Source organism: Aotus nancymaae, unplaced genomic scaffold, assembly GCF_030222135.1.
Source record: "Aotus nancymaae isolate 86718 unplaced genomic scaffold, 86718_ANA_hifiasm-v0.15.2.pri h1tg000210l, whole genome shotgun sequence".
Classification (NCBI taxonomy): Eukaryota; Metazoa; Chordata; class Mammalia; order Primates; family Aotidae; genus Aotus; species Aotus nancymaae.
The window spans coordinates 310,879-334,341 of record NW_026988625.1 but is presented as its reverse complement, the minus strand read 5'-3'; the positions used below and the strand labels follow the sequence as shown (position 1 = coordinate 334,341).

Genomic DNA, 23,463 nt, shown 5'->3' with positions numbered 1-23,463 from the left:
GAAATACAGTACCCTTGAGTCTGACTTATGAGCATTTTACCTGAGCTTGAAAACCAAACCTACCCTGGAAGGCACACAGTTACTTTTCAAAGCATTTTAACTTACCCTGTGGCATATAATAACAAACAAAACACATTTTCTTTATAACATGATATATTCGCACAATTCCAAAAACTCAAATTTTCTAAGATTTACATTAGGAAGCCTCATTCCCACCTTGTCCTACCCTCCCCACTAACCACTTTGATTAGGTTCAAATGTATTCTTCAAGTAATGCTTTAGATAAATATAAGCAGATAACAAATCTAAATGCTCACTACACCCCCTTTTACAATGAAGAAACTTTTAATTTCATGAAGACTTACCTGAAGATCAGATTCAATCAGAAAAATGCCCAATGCAATCACTGCATCTCTCCGTCTTTCATCTAACTGGAAGATCCCATGGAAATCCACTGGACACATGCAAAGAAGCTTTTGGACCTAGAAAATGAGACCCCCAAAAAGAAACAACTCCACAAAATAGAAAACCACATTCAAAATAAACCAAGCTGAATACAGTGGCACATGCCTGCAGTCCCAGCTATTCAGGAGGCTGAAGTGGGAGGATAACTTGAGCTTGGGAGTTTGAGACTATCCTGGCCAACATAGTAAGATTCTATCTCTTAAATAAATAAAGATAAAAAGGGCCAGGCACGGTGGCTCACGCCTGTAATCCCAGCACTTTGAGAGGCTGAGGTGGGCGGATCACGAGGTCAGGAGATCAAGACCGTCCTGGCCAACGTGGTGAAACTCTGTCTCTACTAAAAATACAAAAATTAGCCGAGCGTGGTGGTACGTGCCTGTAATCCCAGCTACTCAGGAGGCTGAGGCAGAATTGCTTGAACCCTGGAGGCGGAGGTTGCAGTGAGCCAAGATTGTGCCATTGTACTCCAGCCTGGGTGACAGAGTGAGACTCTGTCTTGGAAAAAATAAATAAATAAAAATAAATAAAATAAATAGGCCAGGCTCAGTGGCTCACGCCTGTAATCCAAACACTCTGGGAGGCCAAAACAGGTGGATCATCTGAGGTCAGGAGTTCGAGATCAGCCTAGCCAACATGGTGAAACCCTGTCTCTACAAAAAATACAAAAATTAGTCAGGTGTGGTGGCACGCACCTGTCTTCCCAGTGAATCACCTGAACCCAGGAAATGGAGGTTGCAGTAAGCCAAGATCATGCCACTGCATTCCAGCCCAGGAAGACTCTGTCTAAGCAAACAAACAAACAAACAAACAAACAAAACCACAAAGTAGCATAAAAGCCCAAAGAGTCCATATAACCAATAAGTCACAATTTTTTTCCAGTTAAAAGATCACAGGCCATCTCCAGCTGCTGAAATGATTGTATACATGCCCCCTAAAAACACAAAGACTCTGAGGAGTATGAGCTGAGAGTTAAAACTGTGTATACTCAGAGGGAGTAAGATGCAATGGCTAAAGTTTGCATTTTGGTGTTAGGACAGTCTAAGTGGGGGTCCCCACCCCCTGCCTATGAACAGGTTACCCAAACCAACCTGCAGTAACAATGCCTCCCCGGCTCTTTTAAAAATTAAATGTGTGGCTGGCACAGTGGTTCACACCTGTAATCTCAGTGCTTTGGGAAGCCAAGGCAGGCAGATCATGAGGTCTGGAGTTCAAGACCAGCCTGGCCAATACGGTGAAACCACATCTCTACTAAAAATACAAAAAGTAGACCAGGCACGGTGGCTCACGCCTATAATCCCAGCACTTTGGGAGGCCGAAGTGGGCAAATCACAAGGTCAAGAGATCAAGACCATCCTAGCCAATATGGTGAAACCCCATCTCTACTAAAAATAATTAGCTAGGTGTGGTGGTGCATGCCTGTAGTCTCAGCTACTGGGGAGGCTGAGGCAGAAGAATCACGTGAACCCGGGTGGCGGAGGTTGCAGTGAGCTGAGATCACGCCACTGCACTCCAGCCTGGCAACAGAATGAGATTGTCTCAATAATAATAATAATAATAATAATACAAAAAGTAGCTGGGCATGGTGGTGCACGCCTGTAGTCCCAGCTACTTGGGCAGCTGAGGTGGGAGAATCACTTGAACCTGGAAGGCAGAGGTTGCAGTGAACCAAGATCATGCCCACTGCATTCCAGCCTGGGCGACAGAGATAGACTCCGTCACCAAAAAAAAAAAAAAAAAAAAATCAAATGTGTGAAGCAGTTGGGACTGAGCATAGCACATAGACAATGCTCAATAAACATTATCTATTGTTACTGGATATGCTATAATAGCGGCTAGTGGAAGGCAAAAGCAGGCAATAAATTAGCAATTTACTGAATACATCGAAGAATTAGGATTATCTTCAGAAGAAACCAACAGCAAATATACATCTTAAAGTAACTGAAAATCTAAACTTACTGTGAATAAGAACACAGGTGATGTCAATCTTAAAAATCTATGCCACAAGAAGTACTAAGCAAATCAATGAGAAACACCCAGAGACCCTTTACCTTGTAGTCTGCTGAAAACCAATGACAATTCACCAACATTGATACAGCTGTGGTGGGATGTTTTAACAGCTAAGTAAATCAAATGTATTGCTTGGCATTTGCCCTGAAAATGTGTTAATGAATTACAACTGTAATTTTTTTAAAAGAAAGCAAATCATTTTTTGTTTACTTGGATTTTAAAAGGTAAATATAAAGGGGTAGCACAGATCTGACAGAAAAGCATCTTCTAACCTGAAGAGGGGTAACATTCTTTGTCCTAGTGATTTTCCTTCTACAAATGATTGTAAACACATAATTATAACTCAGGCAAATATGGCACAGAAATACATTCATCACCATGTTGCATATATAAATTAAAAACTGGAACAATCTAAATAACCAATATTAGGAGAATAAATGATGATTCAGCCACTTGGTAAAACAGTAGGGTGAACCATATGAAACTGCTGATATTCAACCACTTTTTGGACACGGAAACAATGCTTTCAGAAAATTCAACCTAGTATTATAGACATTACAAATGGTGTTTTTCTAGGACTATGTAATGACATCAAACACAATGTTCTAAATTTCTATAAACCCATGAGAGGAAAGATCTTAATTACTGTATATAGAAAAAACACTGAAAGATTCTAGAAGAATACAGCTGAATAAAAATAAAAATAAGAATAAAAAGGCCGGGCTCGGTGGGTCACACCTGTAATCCCAGCACTTTGGGAGGCTGAAGCAGGCAGATCACGAGGTCAGGAAATCAAGACCATCCTGGACAACATGGTGAAATCCTGTGTCTACTAAAAATAAAAAAAATTAGCTGGGGTGGTGGTGCACACCTGTAGTCCCAACTACTTGGGAGGCTGAGGCAGGAGACTTGCTTGAACCCAGGAGGCAGAGATTGCAGTGAGCCGAGATCACAACACTGCACCCCAACTTGGAGACAGAGCAAGACTCTGTCTCCAAAAAAAAAAATACAAAAATAGATTTAAAAAATAGAAAAAAATCTCAAAATGTTAATAGTTTTGAGAGGTAGGATTACCTGTGGTTTTACTTGTAAATGCTTTTATATTTTCCAAAATATGTTCCCTGAGAAAACATTATTTAAGTAATTAGAAAAAAATCAGTAAGTTAAAATAAGAATATTTACATATTGGGGGAAATCCATTCTATTATGATTAAATGCTTAGACAAAAGAACATAAAGTAACAGACAAGAGAAGAACAGAAATGCTAAATTCCCACTTTTCAGTGTTCGTCCATAAGGAGAATGTGCTTCACAATCCAGAAGGAAACACAAAATACAAAGAGAGATCTGCAGACCAACCACAACAGAGTGATAACTTCAGAGATTCTAACCACTTTCAAAATGTTCACTAATGAGTCACACTCGAATCTTGATAGAAAGGGAAAACAAACAAAAACTAAATCGAAGGAAGGTGGAATCACAACAGCATGAGTCAATGAGATTCAAAGAATGCTAATTAATGAGTGAACACCGAAGCAGAGGGAAGAATTGAGGGTCCTATCAAAGCCTATGCACTTTGCTCTGTCCTGTGCAACACTTTATCAGTACCCTGCGCTAAAACACAGAAGATATATTCCACCACAAACCTGGCAGGTGAAACTAATGTGCTAGGAGACTTTAAAACTCGCCAAAATTGTCATAACATCATTATTAAATAAGGAAAGATAACTCATTAATATTCCCACACACCAAACACATACATATACAGTTGACGTTTTAAATATTTTTGCTGTCAGTACTTTTCTGTGTTCCTAGAGAGTTCTTTGGGAACAGGGTAAAGATCATGCTTTGTTATTCTGTTGCATATAAATAAATCTAATGTTTACAGCTTTTACCTGAGTGAAATGAGACATGGACTTTGGAGTCAGACCTGAAGTCACATCCTGGCTCTGGTACAGTTAGGTGGCTGACACGCTGAACCTCAGCTTCCCCTTCTACAGCAGCTTTGTGGGGCTACAGGAGGTCGTGCACCTGAGCAGCTGGCACAGTCATTATCTGGAGCGAGTACTCACTTAACTTTACCTAAGTATTTTTTGTGCTACTACTCTCCAACAACTGCATCAAACAGCATCTTTGAGTCACTCATGTCAATGTGCCTTTCATTCATTCATTCAGTCACCATTTATTAGGCACCTATTCCATGGGAGGCACTGCCCTGGGTATTGTGGATTCAGAGCAAACCAGGTAGCTCAAAGAGGACCCCTACACTCTCTTTCTAGTTAGGGACAGATAAACCAAGTGTCAGAGAGATGCTAGTGCAAGGACAAATACAAATTTAAAATAAGAGATCTGATTCTCCTTTTTGAAAATAAGGGAAGAGATTTCCCTCCCCTCCTTCTTCTTTAGGAAATTTGAAATTGCAAGTACTCTCTCCATTCTTGGAAATGAATATGGTCCTCTGGAAGGCCAGATAGGCCCTTTGCCAGCTGTATGACCTAGGAATGTTCTCAAGGACCTTGGAGCCATCTCTTCGGAAGTAAACATCAAGGGAGATAGCATCCAATCTCCCAGTTTCTGTGGGAGGATAGGAGTCTAACTCCCCACAGGTGCCTCACTCCACAGTGGTGCCCAGCCTGGAGTAGCACCATCTCAGCTCACTGCACCCTCTGCCTCCCAGGTTCAAGTGATTGTCTTGCCTCAACCTCTAAAGTAGTTGGGACTACAGGCACACTGTAATTAACACCAGTATTTTGGGAGGTCAAGGAGGGCGGATCACTTGAGGTCAGGAGTTTAAGACCAGCCAGGCCAACATGGCAAAACCCCGTCTCTGCTAAAAATACAAAAATTAGCCGGGCATGGTGGTGGATGCCTGTAATCCCAGCTACTTGGGAGGCTGAAGCAGGAGAATCACTTGAACCTACGAGGTGGAGGTTGCAGTGAGCCACGATCACGCCACTACACTCCATCCTGGGCGACAGAGACTCCATCTCAAACAACAACAACAAAGTGTTTTCTTTCCCTTTACCTCTGTGCAGAGTATTTTTGGGTTGAGATTTTTTTTAATTATATTTCTCCAACAATAGTGCCAAAGACAAACTTTCTTCAATAAGGTGATCAGGGAGGGATCACCTTATTGAAAGTAGTCTTTAGCACTATTGTTGGAGAGGGAGGGCCTCTCTAAGATGGTTCCTTAAATTGGGATCAAGAAGAAGCCAGGAAAGGCTGCTGCTGCTGCAGCACAGGGGAAAAGAGGAAGCAAGGAGGCCCAGGAGTTCAGGTCCAGGCAGAGAAGGTCCCCAGAGGGCCCCACAGGCCAAGTCAGAAGCTTGAATTGTACCCTAATAACAAACACACGGAGGCCTTAGGGCATCAAGTTTAGAACTGAAGTCTACAAGAATCCCTCTGGCTGATGCACAGGAAATGGAGTTTAGAGGACAAAAGTGAAAACAGAGAGATGGGTGAGGAGACCCCTTGCAAGGCAAAGATGGTAGCAATCAACGAGTTGAGACAGAAACAGACCAGCTCAGGATATGTTTTGGAGGAAGAGTTAACAGGACTTGATGATGGACAGGATATGAAATCAAGGAATAGATTACTTTAGTTGCCTCTTTGCCACACTTTGCCAGGCCAGGTGCATAGCTCATGCCTGTAATCCAAGCACTTTGGAAAGCCAAGGCAGGAGGATCGCTTGAGCCCAGGAGCTTGAGACCAGACAGGGCAACATAGTAAGACACTGTCTCTACAAAAAAACAAACAAAACTAGTCAGGTATTGTCAGTGGCATGTGAACCAGAGAAACTCCATCCTGAATAAAGGCTGGGTAAAATGAGGCTGAGACCTACTGGGTTGCATTCCCAGATGGTTAAGGCATTCTAAGTCACAGGATGAGATGCGAGGTCGGCACAAGATACAGGTTATAAAAACCGTGCTGATAAAACAGGCTGCAGTAAAGAAGCCAGTTAAAACCCACCAAAACCAAGATGGCTGGTCTTGAACTCCTGACCACAGGTGATCCACTCACCTTGGCCTCCCAGAGTTCTGAGATTACAGGCATGAGCCACCGCACCTGGCCGCTAAGACTTTCTTTTTTACATAAAGTGTAAGAATGGATTTCCTCTCTCAGGCCAGGTGCTCTGGGTTGGGCTGTAACAATATCCCAGGATCAGAATTCAGGATCACCAACACAGCTTAGCCATACTGCCAATGCAGCTGTCACCCCACCCACTAGAGAGAACTGAAGGCAGCGTTTTTTTACCTTCAGTTCCTCTTGACTGCTAGGGCCTCCTCTCCTTCAAATGTCCAGAGGGGCTCTGGAGTACTCTGACTTTAGACCTGCCTCCCCTATCCCCATTCAACTAAAAAATTTAAGTAGAAATCATCTGTAACCATTCAGAAATTACTCTAGAAGCTAGGCACACAGCTTTAAATGTGAAGCAAAGATACCAAAAAGAACAAACAACTCAAAGATTCATGTAATGATTCCACAATTTATGAACTACACTGGCATGGTAGGCAGAATAACGGCACCTCAAAGATGTCCACACCCCCAATCCCCCGAGCCTGTGAATATGTTACCTTACATGGCAAAAGGGACCTTCCAGATATAATTAAATTAAGAACCTTGAAGTAGAGAAATTATCCTGGATTATTTAGATAGGCCCAGGGCAATCACAAAGGTCATTAAAAGGAGAAGAGAGAGGCAGAAGAGGGAGTCAAGAGTGATGTGAAGTAAGGGTTTCGCCAACCACTGCTCCCTTTGAAGATGAAGGAAGGGGCCAGGAACCAAGGAATGTGGGCAGCTCTAGGAGCTGTAAAAGGCTTGGAAATGATGGCTGGGTATGGTGGCTCACACTTGTAATTCCAGCACTTTGGGAGACCAAGGCAGGCGGATCACCTGAGGTCAGGAGTTCAAGACCAGCCTGGCCACATGGTGAAACCCCATCTCTACTAAAAATACAAAAATTAGCCAGGTGTGGTGGCAGGCCCCGTGGCAGGTGCCTATAGTCCCAACTACGGGAGGCTGAGGCAGGAGAATTGCTTGAACCCAGGAGGTGGAGGTCGCAGTGAGCTGAGATTGAGCCACTGCACTCCAGCCTGTGCAACAAAGAAATACTCCATCTCAAAATATTAAAAATATTAAAATATTTTTTTAAAAAGGAAAAAGGCTTGGAAATGACTTCTCCCCTAAGGTCTCTAGAATAGTATGCAGCCCTGCCATCATCTTGATTTTAGTCCAGTGAAACATGGGTTGGGTTTCTAAACTACAGAACTGTAAAATTATAAAAGTGTGTTATTCTAACAACAAGTATGTGGCAATTTATTTACAGTAATAGGAAACTAATGTAAATGGTCACCAGTAATTAAACAAAACTCAAAGCCTACTGAACTGCCTATCAAGAAAAGTACTAAACTGAGAAACCAGATTACAGGCAATAGGCTGGGCACAGTGGCTCACACCTGTAATCCCAGCACTTTGGGAGGCCAAGGCGGGAGGATCACATGGCAAAACTCCGTCTCTACTAAAAATACAAAAATTAGCCAGGTGTGGTGGCTTGTGCCTGTAATCCCAGCTACTCGGGAGGCTGAGGCACAAGAATTGCTTGAACCTGGGAGGCAGAGATTGCAATGAGCCTAGATTGTACCACTATACTCCAGCCTGGGCCACAGAGCAAGATGTTATCTCAAAACAAAAGAAAAAAACAAAGATTACAAGCAATATTTATTTCCTTCTTTATTCTTTTCTGTATTTCCCATATTTTCTATAAAAAATACTGATAACTTTAGAATCAGAAAAAAATATGGCCAGGCATGGTAGCTTACGCCCATAATTCCAGCAATTTGGGAGGCTGAGGCAGGAGGGTTGCTTGAGTCCTGGAGTTCAAGACCAGGCTGGGCAACATGGTGAGACTCTGTCTACAAAAAATTTAAAAATTAGCCAGGCATGGTGGCATGCACCTATAGTCCCAGAAGCTCGGGAGGCTGGCGGATCGCCTGAGCCCAAGAGGTTGAATCTGCAGTGAGCTGTGATCACGCTACTGCATTCCAGCTTGGGTGACAAAGCAAGACTCTGTCTCAAAACAAAAAGAAAAAAAAGAAAAGAAAAGAAAGAAAAGAAATACAGAATATATACAAGTTCAAATGCTCCACTGATACGCTTATCTGAACTGCAGCCCTGAGGACCACTGACAACTCCCAAACATACGAAGAAGTGTAGGTGTAGGGCCGGAAGAAGCTCATTAAGCTCAAAATTCTGACCATGATGGCCAGGGTTATTCCCATTTACAAAAAGGATCCAGAGGGGCTCTACCCACCACTTTCAGATGCAACCACCAAACGTCTACTTTTGGGCAGGCCATGTGTTATCCTATTCCTGTTTTACAAGTTAGGCAGCTAGGTCCAGATAAGTTAAGTGCATCTCAGGCAACAGGCTCCTAACTAGACTTTCCTTCTCACTTTGTCTCTTCCTACTCCAGTATTTCCACTTCCAGTTCATATACCTTCAATGGCTCTCCATTGCCCAGTGAACACTCAGCGTACACTCTCAGCCCCACAACTTCTTTCATAAACCCAGGCCCCTATGTTATCAACTCTCATTTCTTCCTGTCTTGCCTTTTCCATGGTTTTGACCGATCTGAAACATTTCGTTTAACCTGCCCTCTCTCCCCTATAAAAATTCAACCCATCCTTCAGAGATCTATCTCAACTGTCTCAAGCCTCTCAAACATTTTCCAGACCCCGGCAACTTGATGTAATATCTAGCATCATACGTCTCAACAGCTCACAAAGAACTCTATTTCCCAAGATGATTACCTTCCTGACATCTTAAGAGTCACTTGTATACTTATCTTCTCACTGCAGAGAGTACTATGACTTCCTCATCACTCCACTGCACCCTACACATTTCAGAACTTTAACAACTACTTAGTGGAACTAAAACAGCCAAGGTCATAGACATCTGATGAGGTGAGGAGGAAAAAAAAGAGGTACAGGGGTACTAGAATGCAGGGTTTAACTACACTGTAATACTTGTCATACAGTACCAGGCACAGTGCTGGGCACTGAACAAGTATCTGCTGCCTCACTGAATGAATGGAGGGATGGATGGAAGAACTCTCAAATGAAGAAATATATAATGTACAGCCACTCCCTCACGAGTGTTACAATCCAGCAGGAATTACAAAACTAATGAGAATGACACAACTAGCAAATAACACAAGTCAGAAACTAAATGACAGAGGGCCCTGAAAGCCTGATACAAAATGCTCTCAGAAACTGGGACTCTTATGAGAAAGACATCTGAAGACTTGAACCTGGGTCCTACAGAAATCATCACACCCAGTTCTGGTGGGTGCTATTCCCTAAATAATGACCGCTAACACATATTATTTACCATGTGCCAGAAGCTCATTTATGATCATACTTAATCCTCACAACAGCTCATTAGGTAGCTATTATTAATCATCCACCTTCTACGTATGATGAAACACACAGAGAGGTCAAAGTCCTAATGCAGGATAAAGCATTAATCCTACAGTCTTTGAAAAAATGAAAAAAAAAAAAAACCATCAAATGGCTTTTCAGATCAGAATTTTACAATAAACTAGCAAGTTTTTTGTTTTCAGGAGTCTTAGGGGGAGTGGGTCATTATAAAAAGTTATTAAAGCCAGGCATGGTGGTTCACACCTGTAATCCCAGCACTTTGGGAGGCCAAGGCAGGCAGATCATGAAGTCAGGAGTTTGAGACTAGCCTGGCAAACATGGTGAACCCCGTCTCAACTAAAAATACAAAAATTAGCCAGGTGTAGTGGCATGTGCCTACAATCCCAGCTACACAGGAGGCTTAAACAGAAGAATCACTTGAATCTGAGAGGTAGAGGTTGCAGTGAGCTGAGATCGCACTACTGCACTCCAGCCTGGGTGACAGAGCAAGACTCCGTCTCGGGGGTAGAGAAAAGTCGTTATGCTCAAAATCTGACCACGATGGCCAGGGTTATTCCCATTCACAAAAAGGATCCAGAGGGGCTCTACCCACCACTTTCAAAAGGTGAGTAAATCAGTGGATCACAGAGAAGCAACAGATATGACTGACTTAGACTTTGGTAAGAACTCTTGGCAATACTTTAAGCAAGGGTATTAAAAGACACGTATCTCGAAGATGTAAATTTTGACTGCCAAGGTAAGGAAATACTAAACCAAGAAGAAAATAAGATTCTTTATAAGTCTGGATGACTGGGCAGAAAATTACAGATGAGAACCATAGCAGAGGGTATTTGTAAGGTATTTAGGTCAAAATAAAGCTAGAATAATAGCATTATAAAAGTTGGATAATTAAATGATTTGTTTAAAAGAGTACTACTTTTTGTTATTTAAAACCTCTGGGAACAGTCTTTCCAGAGAAACAAAATTCCCTGAGAACTAAAGCCTAAGATGTAAGTATTAATGGTATATTTTTCTGTTAAAATCATTTTTAATTATCTTTCTCAAATGTACTGTCCACTCAGACAAAAAAATACTGAAATTAAGGTGATATTTTCAAAGTGACTCAGAGCTATCATGATACACAAAGGTGTTTGTGACATGACACACACAGACCTACAGATATAAGTGGAACAGCATCTGCTCCTACAAGTACCCTGGATCAGAGTTTCATTAGAGATGCTCTTTTGAGCTGGGTGCAGTGGTGACTGCCTGTAATCCCAGCTGCTTGGGTACCTGAGGTGGGAGGACTGCTTGAGCCTAGGAGTTAGAGGGTACAGTAAGCTATGAAAGTGCCACTGCATTCCAGCCTGGGCAACAGAGCAGGATCCTGTCTTAATAAAAAATAAAAAAGATGCTCTTTGGTCATTTGCAGACGGATTCATGACTTTCTAATAAACGATTTCAGCAAGCTTACAGGATACAAGATTAAGTTATGACTATCAATTGTATTTCTATAAAGCATCAATGAGCAAATTAAGAAAACTATTCCACGGTTAATTTTATGTTATATAAACTTTATCTCAATTATGATAAAAACAAAAACAAAAACATAGGAACAGAAAACCAAATACTGCACATTCTCACTTATAAGTGGGAGCTGAATCATGAGAACACATGAACATGTGGTGGGGGAAACACACACACTGGGGCCTGTGAGGTTAGGGAGGGAGAGTATCAGGACGAATAGCTGGTCAGGTGCAGTGGCTCATGCCTGTAATCCCAGCACTTTGGGATGCCAAAGTGGGCAGATCACTTGAGGTCAGGAGTTCAAGATCAGCCTGGTCAATATTGTGAAACGCCATCTCTATTGAAAATACAAAAATTAGCCAGGCATGGTGGCCTGTGTCTATAGTCCCAGCTACTCGAGAGGCTGAGGCAGGAGAATTGCTTGAACCTGGGAGGCAGAAGCTGCAGTGAGCTGAGACTGCCCCACTGCAATAGACGACAGTGCAGGCTCAAAAAAAAAAAAAAAAGGCGGGGGGGCCAGGTGTGGTGGCTCACACCTGTAATCCTAGCACTTCGGGAGGCCAAGGTGGATGGATCACAAAGTCAGGAGTTTGAGACAAGCCTGACCAACATGCTGAAACCCCATCTCTACTAAAAATACAAAAACAAACAAACAAACAAAAATAGCTGGGAGCGGTGGCAGGCGCCTGTAGTCCCAGCTTCTCAGGAGGCTGAGGCAGGAAAATTGCTTGAACCCGGGAGGCAGGGGTTGCAGTGAACCAAGATCATATTACTGCACTCCAGCCTGGGCAACAGAGCAAGACTCCATTAAAAAAACAAAAAACAAAAAACAGGAAAAACAGGAATAGCTAATGGATGCTGAGCTTAATACACAGGTGATGAGATGACCTGTGCAACAAAACACCATGGTACACGTATAACAAACCTGAACATCCCGCACATGTACCCCCTAAACCTAAAAGTTGGGGAAAAATGAATAAATAAAAATTTAAAAAGAAAAACAACTGTAATCCCAGTACTCTGGGAGGCCAAGGCAGGAGGACTGCTTGAGCCCAGGAATTTGACACCAGCCTGAGTAACATATGGAGACTCTTGTCTCTATGAAAAATTTCAGAAATTAGCCAGGAGGCTGGGTGCAGTGGCTCACGCCTGTAATCTCAACACTTTGGGAGGCTAAGGCGGGTGGATCACTTGAGCTTGGGAGTTCAAGACCGGCCTAGGGTACATGGTGAAACCCAAGACCAGCCTGGGGTACACAGTGAATCCCAGTTTCTACAAAAAAAAACTACAAAAATTAATCAGTCGGCCGGGCGCAGTGGATCAAGCCTATAATCCCAGCACTTTGGGAGGCCGAGGTGGGTGGATCATGAGGTCAAGAGATCGAGACCATCCTGGTAAACATAGTGAAACCATGTCTCTACTAATACAAAAAATTAGCTGGGCATGGTGGCGCGTGCCTGTAATCCCAGCTACTCAGGAGGCTGAGGCAGGAGAATTGCCTGAACCCAGGAGGCAGAGGTTGCGGTGAGCCAAGATCACGCCATTGCACTCCAGCCTGGGTATCAAGAGCGAAACTCCGTCTCAAAAAAAAAAAAAAAAAAAAAAAATTAATCAGTCATGGTGAAACTACAAAAATTAATCAGGCATGGTGGTTTGTGCCTACAGTCCCAGCTATTTTGGAGGCTGAGGTGGGAGGATTGCTTAAGCCTGGAAGTTCCAGGCTGTAGTGGACTGTGATAATACCACTGCATACCATTGCTCTTCAGCCTGAGTGATAATGAGACCCTGTCTCAAAAAAAAAAAAAAAAAAAAAAAAAAGAGAACCATTTCATTTAAAACAGCATCAAAAAGAACAAAATACTTATGAATAAAAACAAAAGAAGTGCAAAACTAAGAAACATTATAATATTGCTGAAAATAAAGAAAACCTAAATAAAAGGAAAGACATCCCATGTTCATAGATCAAAACAGTTACTATTGTTTAGATGGCCATACAGACCAAGCACAGTGGCTCATGCCTGTAATCCCTGCAGTTTTCGGGCGGCAAAGGTGAGTGGATCACTTGAAGTCAGGAGTTCAAGACCAGCCTGAACAACGTGGCAAAACCATGTCTCTACTAAAAATACAAAAATTAGCCGGGCATGGCTGTGCACGCCTGTAGTCCCACCTAACTGGGAGGCTGAGGCAGGAGAATTGCTTGAACCCAGGAGGTTGTAGTAGGCTGAGATTATGCCCCTGTACTTCAGCCTGGGTGACAGAGCAAGACTCCATGTCAAAAAAAAAAAAAAAAAAGAAGACAATACAGCAATACAGTCTAAACTGACCTCCAGTTTCAACACCATCCCTATCAAAATCCTAGATGAGTGCTTTGCAGAAAATAACAAGCTGACCCTAAAATTCCCATGGAAATTCAAGGGACCCAGAATAGCAAAAACAATCTTGAAAAGGAAGAACAAAGTTGGAAGACACATTCTTCCCAATTTCAAAACTTGCTACAAAGCTAAAGTAATCAAGAAAGTATAGTAGCCAGCATCAGTAAAGACATATAGACCAAATAAACCCTCACATTTATGGTCAACTGACTTTTGACAAGGGTTCCAGGACCACTCAATGGAAAAAAGAATAGTCTTTCCAAGAAATAGTGCTAAGACAACTGGATATTCACATGCAAAAGAATGAAACTGGACCCCCATCTCATATCACATAAAAACTTAAAATGGATCAAAAACTCAAATGTAAGAGCTAAACTATAAAACTGCTAATAAAAAAACGTAAGTGTCTGTGACCTTGGAATTAGACAATGGTTTCTTAGATACAACACCAAAAGCACAAGGGACAAAAGAAAACAAAAATGACAAAATGGACATCATCAAAATTTAAAACATTTGTGTTTCAAAGAACACCATGAAGAAAGTGAAAAAGCCCACAGAATGGGAGAAAATATTTGCAAATCATATACATCCTATTAAGAAACTTGTATCTAAAATACATAATGAACTATTACCAAAAAAAAAGACAAATACTACAATTTAAAAATGGGCAAAGGATCTGAATAGATGTATCTACAAAGGAGATCTACAAATAGCCAAAAAGAGTGGCTGTTCTAGGACAGAATAGGCTGGCTTAACATCATTAACCATCAGGGAAATGCAAATCAACAGAACAGTAAGACCCACTTCATACCCACTAGGAAGGCTGTAATTGAAAAGACAGACAATACAGAGTGTTGGTGACAATGTAAAAGAAAACCGGCCCTCTGTACACTGTTGGTGGGAACGTAAATGATGTAGTAACTTTGGAAAACAGTCTGGAGTTCCTTTAAAGGTTAAACCTAGAATTACTGTATGGTCCAGCAATTCCACATCTAGTTAAAGACCCAAGAAAAATGAAAATATGTCTACAGAAACACTTGTACATGAATTTCCATAGCAGCATTATTTATAATAGTCAAAATGTAGAAACAATCAAAACATCCAACTACAAATGAATGGATAAAATGTGGTATATGCACACAATCAAATATTATTCAGTAATAGAAATGAAGTAATGATACATGCTACAACATGGATGAAACTTAAAAAAATATGCCAAATAAAAGAATCCAGTCACAAAGAACCACATCTTATATAATTCTATTTCTATAAAATGTTCAGAATAAGCAAATCTATAGAGGCAGAAAGTAAATTAGTGGTTGCCTAGGGATGGGGCTGGTAGGGCTGGAGGGTAACAGCAAGGTTTCTTTTGATGGCAATGAAAATGATCTAAAATTGATCATGGTGGTGGATTGGCAACTCTGTGAATACACTAAAAACAATGAATGGTACATTTTAAATAAGTAAATTTTATGGTAGGTGAATTATATCTCAACAAAGTGCTTTTGAAAAACCTAGCCTCAGAAGGATCAAATTAAACCACAAGCAACTGCCTACCAGAACAAAGGCCAACATTCCCTAAAGGAAGACAACAAAAATCTAAACATTCAGGCCAGACATGTTGGCTCACCTGTTAACACCAGCACTTTGGGAGGCTGAGGCAGGCGGATCACTTGAGGCCAGGAGTTCCAGACCAGACTGAGCAATATAGTAAAACCCCATCTCTACTAAAATACACAAAATCAGCGGAGTGTGGTGGTGCACACTGAAGGAGTCCCCATAGGTCCCTGAGACCGTAAATACTCATTCAAAGTTTTTTAAATTTTGGCTAGGTACATTAACTCATGCCTATAATCTCAGCACTTTGAGAGGCTGGGGTGAGTGGATCACTTGAGCCCACAGTTTGAGATAAGCCTAGGTAAAGACCCTATCTCTAAAAAAAGAAAAAAAAATTTTTAATTAGCCAGGTACAGTGTGCACGCCTGTAGTCCCAACTACTTGGGAGGTTGAGGCAGGAGGATCCCCAGAACCCAGGAATTCAAGGCGGTAGTAAGTTATGATCATGACACTGCTCTCTAGCCTGAGCGACAAAGTGAAACTGTCTCCAAAAAAATGTAATTTTAATTTTTAAAAATGTCTAGGCCAGCATGGTGGCTCATGCCTATAATCCCAGCACTTTTGGAGGCTGAAGGGGGCAGATGGCTTGAGCCCTACAGTTAGAGACCAGCTTGGGCAACACAGTGAGACCCTACCTCCATTTTTAAAAAAATGTCTATTTATCCATCCCTTTAATGTCAGGGCCTAGCACAGTGCCTGCAACACAGCAAACCCCCAAAGATTTATCATATGAATGGATGGTGCCATCTTTTGCTTTCATAATAGTATAGCCTTAGTTATCATTTTTTTTTTTTTTTTGTCTTTGAGATGGAGTCTTTCTCTGTCATCCAGGCTGGAGTGCAGTGGTGCAATCTCAGCTCACTGCAACCTCCACCTCCTAGGTTCAAGCGATTCTCCTACCTTAGCCTCCTGAGTAGCTGGGATTTGTAATCCGATAGTGCACGTCACAATGCCCCACTAATATTTGTATTTTTAGTAGAAATAGAATTGCTCCATGTTGCCCAGGCTGGTCTCAAACTCCTGATGTCAGGTGATCTGCCTGCCTCGGCCTTTCAAAGTGCTGGGATTACAGGCATGAGCCACTGTGCCCAGCCACCTTGGTTATCCTGAATCCAGGCTTCCAGATCAGCTCTAAACACAGAAAAACATTCAGGACAAGAGAACGGCTTCTGCAGCAGAGACAGAACCTCTCAGCACTCAATAAACAAATGCAAGTGAGACCTGAGGATTTCTGCCTCAACCCTATATTTATTTGTCAGTTTACCACACAAATGAAAGTAGTGTTCTGGCTGACTTGGCACGTTCATGAAAGGCCAAGTTTTTTTCCAGCATGCCAGCATATACGACAGAAGCAAATTCAAAAATAAAAACATAAATAAGCAATCAAGAAGACAAAATGCATAAATTTCAGCAACTGATGTCAGTGATGGGAATAGCTGCTGGTGACAAAGATGAGAAGCAAACACATCTCCAATGAGTCCAAACTGCAAACACAGACAGCAGAAAAGAGAATCTGCAGTAAGGAGTGAGAAATAGAACACTTCTGCCCCCAGGGGAGGCAAACAGCTGGTGACGTAGGAGGGCACTGAGGGAAGGCAACGTGAAGACAGAGTGACAAAGTGGCCTTGGAAGAAATCAACATTACTGACACATCCATTTTGAATTTCTAGCTTCCAGAATGAGGAAGAAATAAATCTGTGTTGTTTAAGCCAGTCTGTGATATTTGCTATGGCAGCCTAGCAAAGTAACAGTTAATACGGCATGGTTACAGGTAAAGATTTTTTCTTCTTCCAATTTCTTCTTAAAATATTTTAGAGTTGACTTAAAAATAACGATTCTGGCAACATGTATACCCTCCGCCGACCCTCATTCCCTCTCCTCTCACTCTACGGATGGCTCTTCTTAACATAGCCTCACAAAGGAAAGAAAAAGAGGATGGGAAATTCTCGGCTTCATGATGCTGAAACAATGCCAACACTATGATGTTTATTCCATGGCAGACCACTATAAAGGACAGACTGTATAATGATGAACTCCAGAAAGCCCACTACCCTAAGCATCAAGCCACACATTCTTCTAACTACGGATTAGAATTAACTCATCTTACGGAGCACATATGTACCCGAGAGGGTTCAGCCTGTCCCTAATGCCACAGTGCCATTTAAACATCAGATCAGGCTGGGCGCAGTAGCTCACACATATAATCGCAGCACTTTGGGAGGCCAAGGCAGGAGAATCACTTGGGCCTGGAAATTTGAGACAAGCCTGGGCAAAATGGTGAGACCCCGTCTCTATTTTCTTTAAAAAATCCAATCAATTGTTAGCTAAGACACCTCAGGACTCTGGCATTCTAACTGAAGAAAGCAAAGAGAACATTTAGAACATGGAAAAATGGCTCTAATCAAAGCCTCCTGAGGGTAGGGAGAGGACTAGGAGGACAAGGAATGCTGTCTACTTTGCAGTTCTGCCTGTGACTCTCGGTATTCCAGGACCGAGGGTCCACTGGTTTAACACAGGCCTATAGAGGAGAGACAGAAATAGGCCACTGAATTTCCCTGACACAGAGAAAGATTAACCAGGCAGAGCCAGGAAGAAGTTTGGTAGGGGTGGCTCAACAACATTCTGAAGACAGGTGAGAAGCAGGAAAGCAGAACAAGACTAGCGGGCAGATAGAAATCAGGAAGGAGGAGTCCGGAAGCCAACTGTATATGGAGATCCCAATGTTGAAAAGGCTCACTTTCTTTCTTGCCTATTTTTTTCTTCTTATCTTCCTCCCAAAGGGAGAGGGCTGAGGATTGGGTAGGACTTGGTTCAAAGGGCTTCACAGAGAGAGTGTCCTCTGAGGTGGGCTTCAATCCTGGGGGTGGTGCCCCAGTCTAAAGCACAGCCTAGCAGGAAAAGCTCAAAGCTCAGACAGGGATCAGAGAACACATGCTCAAGGGTCTTGGCTTTGGCTGTGTGAACATGGCAGGAGTCTAGTCACCAGACCTGAAATATGAGAATAGATGGAATCTTGGTCAGCTGAGGTAGTTCACATCTATAATCCCAGCACTTTGGGAGGCCAAGACAAGAGGATCCCTTAAGCCCTGGAGTTTGAGACTAGCTTGGGCAAGGTGGTGAGACTCCCATCTCTATTTAAAAAAAAAAAAAAGTAGATGGGATTTCATTGATGTATTAAAGGAAAGAGCAAAAAAAAAAAAAAAAAAAAAAAAAAAAAGCGGATGGGAGACTCGTAGCAAGGCTGACTTGCTGCTGTTAACCTGAACCACCAAATTAGCACTGCTTCTGATTTACCTGGCCTAGCACATGCCAATAAACAGTAGAAGCTCAATAAATGTTTTCTAAAAGAAATTTTTTTTTTTTTTGAGACAGAGTCTTGCTTTGTCGCCCAAGCCAGAGTGCACCGGTGAGATCTCAGCCCACTGCAACCTCCGCCTCCTGGGTTCAAGCGATTATCTGGCCTCAGCCTCCCAAGTAACTGGCATTACAGGCGCCCACTATCATGCCTGGCTAATTTTTGTATTTTTAGTAGAGACGGGGTTTCATGATGTTGGTCAGGCTGGTCTCGAACTCCTGACCTCAAGCAATCATCCTGCCTCAGCCTCCCAAAGTTCTGGGATTACAGGCGTGAGCCACCGCGCCCGGCTAAAGGTAATTTTTTTTAAAAGTAAAGTCCACAGTAACAGGCTTGGTTTCACAGACTGGGATTAGAGTGAGTGCCTAGAGGAAGTAACTGTGGCATGTAGAGAGACAAAGGTAGGGAAGGTTGTGTCATTAATGTACTTCAAGTGTCACTAAAAATATGTCAGGGCTGACTAACAATGTCTGAGCTGAGATGTGAGGTCTGGTTCTGTAAACTTAGCCTTCCCCAGGTCAACCCCAACTAGATCAAGCTCTGAGCAGTCCTCTGACTTCTCAGGAAGAAAGAAGAGAAAAAAAATAGAACAGAAGCAAAGAGAAGAAGGGGATTTTGCTTTTTTTCTCTCTCTTTGCTTCTACAGTTCAAGGGGGGGAGAAAGAAGGGGAGGGATTGAATTTTAAACACTTATCTCCCCCCATAAGTCTCCATCTTTATTATCTCAGGTGCGTACTCTAAAATTCCTTTACTCCTAAGAACAAGAAACTTTTCCTTGGGAATGCTAAAGGCTTCTTGTTAATTGCTTTAAAATAGAGGAAGGTAGTAAGACACATATTATAGGACTACATATTAACAATGATCTCTAGCATAATCAAGTCTCAAGATCTTAGATGAGGACAAGACGAATTCACATATATTTAATGGGGTCAGCCACTTACAGAAGTCTCCTCTATGAAATAAGTTGTTTCAGGGGTCCCCCAGACTACTCACATATATAGAGTTGTACTCATGGCTAAGTTTTTTACAGTGAATGGATATCAGCAACGGGAAAAGACCTCAAGCATTACTAAAATCATGTCAGGGCTGCCTGTAGAAACCCACGCACAGGTTCCCTTACGTCCTCTCTCTCCTGTGAGGATATACATCAAGCTTGCTCCTTGCTACAGCAGCAAAAAATGCAACACATGTATGCAAAGTTTGTGACCAGGAAAGTCCATTAGAGACTCAGTACCCTACATTAGTCTAGTAATCAGATTCACAGAAGGAAAGCAAGTATTCGATATAAATCACACGGTTTGTAAAAAGGATCTAGGCATAGTGAACCACCTTTACCATTAATAGTTACAGAATTGAGGGAAGCATTCAAGTGCCCAACATAAAGAGGCTCTAGTAGCCCCAGAGCTGCTCTATTCACTCCTCTCCACAGAAGTAATTGGTAATGGCCAGGCACAGCGACTTATGCCTGTAATCCCAGCACTTTGGGAGACCAATACAGGCAGATCACTTGAGGTCAGGAGTTCAAGACTAGCCTGGCCAATACAGTGAAACCCTGTCTCTACTAAAAATACTAAAAAAATTAGCCAGGTGTGTTGGCACGTGCCTGTAGTCCCAGCTACTCGGGAGGCTAAGGCAGAAGAATGGCTTAAACCTGGGAGGCAGACGTTGCAGTGAGCTGAGATCTGGCCACTGCACTCCAGCCTGAGCAACAGAGTGAGACTCTGTCTCAAAAAAAAAAAAAAAAGTGACTGATAAATGTTGCCCATGAGACTGAAGTATTTCCCAAAGTAAGTGGCATTAGGGAGCTGCCAACCTGCAGCTGTGGCTGTATTCCCTGTAAAATATAATTTTTTTTTAGATGGAGTTTCACTCTTATTGCCCAGGCTGGAGTGCAATGGCGCAATCTCAGCTCACTGCAACCTCTGCCTCTCTGGTTAAAGCAATTCTCCTGCCTCAGCCTCCCAAGCAGCTGAGATTACAGGCAAGCGCCACCACACTTGGCTTTTTTGTTTTGTTTTGTTTTGTTTTGAGACAGAGTCTAGGCTGGAGTGCAGTGCCACAATCTCTGCTCACTGCAACCTCCACCTCCTGGGTTCAAGTGATTCTCCTGCCTCAGCCTCCCAAGTAGCAGGGACTACAGGCATGCACCACCATGCCCACCTAATTTTTTTGTATTTTTAGTAGAGATCAGGTTTCAGCATGTTGGTCAGGCTGCTCTCAAACTCCTGACCTCAAGACCAGCCTGGCCAAGATGGTGAAACCCCATCTCTACTAAAAGTACAAAAATTAGCCAGGTGTAGTGGTGGGCACCTGTAATCCCAGCTACTCGGGAGGCTGATGCAGAGAACTGCTTGAACCCAGGAGGCGGAGGTTGCAGTGAGCTGAGATCACGCCACTGCACTCCAGCTGGGGAGACAGAACGAGACTCCGTCAAAGGGAAAAAAAAAAAAAATATATATATATATATATATATATATAATCTTCAGAACTGAAGCAGCTATTTATTACAAGATACAAAGCTAAGAATGTTGCAATTACAGAATGTTCTCATGACTAGAGATCATGGCTAAAGAAGGCAAATTAAGCTCAAGGTGCCCTTTTCAGAGTAACTGAGTGGAAAGGGTGCTACCACTGCTAGAGCTGCTGGACCAGCTTCTTAAAGACCATCCAATTCCCTGCATTCTCTTCTCCCAGAATCCAACTATCAGACATAAGATATACTTGTTGGCTCTCCTAAGAAGAGAATGTGCTGACTAGCTAGCATAAGTTTGATTTAATAAACAGCACTATGCTCCATTAGTCAGACTATCTAATGATAACGGTGATCATACTTTAGGTATCCATGTGCCTTTTTGTTGATCTTCACAACACTCCTATGAAGTACTATCTGTTTTCCACAGGAGATAGCAAAGTATCAGAGAAGGGAACTGACCTGTCTAGAGTCACACTAGTGCAAGCAAGTGATACAGGATTTAAATTGAGGTCCTATTTTCCAAACTCATGTCCTTTCCATTGCATTGTACTCCCTCTTTAGCTAGAAGTCAGGTTAGTACCAATCTGCCAGGACCTGCTCACCCTGAAGGTGTGTGATAAAATCAGGTTTGAGAACCAACAAAGCCAAGGACCAGGTCACTCTGCCAAAAGTGCCTAAAATAGCCTTTCAGCTTCACCCATTAGCAGAGAGCCACAAAACCACTCCCAAATGCAGCAGGCTGGTCTCCAGTCACCACTGTCTTCTCTTGTCGGAAAATATCCTCCTTCTATCTGCCAAAAAGTTGAATGGGAAAGTAATTCCAACTCTTCAGGGCTAAACACTGTGCTGAATCTCATCACACAATGGTAGGCGAAGAAGGCTGACATTTACCGCTCACCCACTGTGTGCCTAGCCCTGTGCAAGACGCTTTATGCTAGAACTCATTTAATTCTCAAGAACAACCTCTTTTTACAGGAAAGGATACAGAGGCTCTAAGAGTTAAAGTAATTTGCCCAAGAGGATACGGTAAGTGCCAGTGCAGAGAACAAATTTAAGTCTGACTCTAAACTCTGTGCTCTTTCCAGATCTCAAGGCACATCACTGAGTTGCCTTTCACCTTTCTCCCAAGATGAGGTTTGCTCTGTCACGACTTCACCTTTCTCTTCTGAAGCAATCCCGAGTTCACTTCTGTGCCCACTGACAGTTCACTCTCCCTTCCCTGCCACTGTCCCTTCTGCCAACCCACAATCTTTTATCCAATCTAACGCCCCCAGCCTCGTAGAATAACACTGTGCAATCGGTTTACAGTCAGAAATAACTTTCAGCAGTGTTTCGTCTCCTGGCCACCACAATCAGGTGAAGTCGGTAAAGCAAGTAAAAGCATCCCCATTTTACAAGAAAGGCATCTTCCCAAGCTCGCGTAATAAAAAGCAGGTGAAATCGGGAGCAGAGCCCCACGTCTTGACCCCTGGTCCTCTGCTCATCCCACTGCTCCTCACTGATGTCCGCGACCCAGCCTCCACCCCCGCGATGTCACAAGATGCTCGGTGGGCCAGCAGCTCACGTCCGCCCCTCGCCCACGACCACCCATCTGCAGCGGCAGCGAAGGCCCCGCCGACCCCTCCCCCACGACCCTTATCTTTTTACCAGCCCCTCCCTCTGGAGCCTCCTTCCCCTGCCAGATCCCAACCCTCAGGCGCCCCCTCCCGCACACACTGCCCGCGATCCCGGTCTCGGCCTCCCGTAGGCCCTCATCCTGCATCCCCGCTTCGCCGCCCCAGCCCCTCCTCCTGTCAGCCCGCGGCCGAGCCTGCCGACGTTACCTTCTCCAAGGATGCTGGTCTCTGCACCGCCAGGGAGCGGGCCAGGGACAGGACCGTGTTGAAATAGAAACCCCGCGGGGCGCTGGAGCTGGAGCCGGAGCCGGAGCCGGAGCCGGAGCCGCCGCCGCCGCCCCCGCGGGCTGCGGCCGCCGCCATCACCTCACGCGCCGCGGCGCTGCCCGCCGGTTCCCCGCTCCCGGCCCGCGAGCAGCCGATCTCAGGGCGCAGGCGCAGCCGCATCCGGCTTTCCCGCCACGTGACCTCTCAGTTGCCGACACCATGTAGGGCGTGGCTGCGGGGCGGGCCCACCGCTGCAGGGGAGAGAGGGGATGGGCAGTAGGCTGTGGTTGCGCGCGCCGGACTTGGGTCCCCCCAGCCGACCTGCGAGATGGTCGGCTCCGAAGGAG

The 23,463-nt window shown here is 43.5% G+C and overlaps 1 protein-coding gene across 2 annotated transcripts in view; it reads right to left on the bottom strand.

Moving 5' to 3' along the window:
* PI4KA (phosphatidylinositol 4-kinase alpha) overlaps positions 1-23,298 on the bottom strand; it is a 161,179-nt gene extending 137,881 nt beyond the window's left edge. Inside the window, exons 1-2 of one of the 2 annotated variants that reach the window (XM_012466500.2) lie at positions 23,057-23,298; positions 366-482 (exon numbers count right to left, since the gene is read on the bottom strand). In XM_012466500.2, the coding sequence (XP_012321923.2) occupies positions 366-482; positions 23,057-23,296 (357 nt within the window). In that variant the 5' untranslated portion in view covers positions 23,297-23,298. The remainder of the gene's footprint in view (positions 1-365; positions 483-23,056) is intronic. The other variant, XM_064371904.1, reaches the window with a different exon arrangement.
* Between the last annotated feature and the right edge of the window lie 165 nt (positions 23,299-23,463).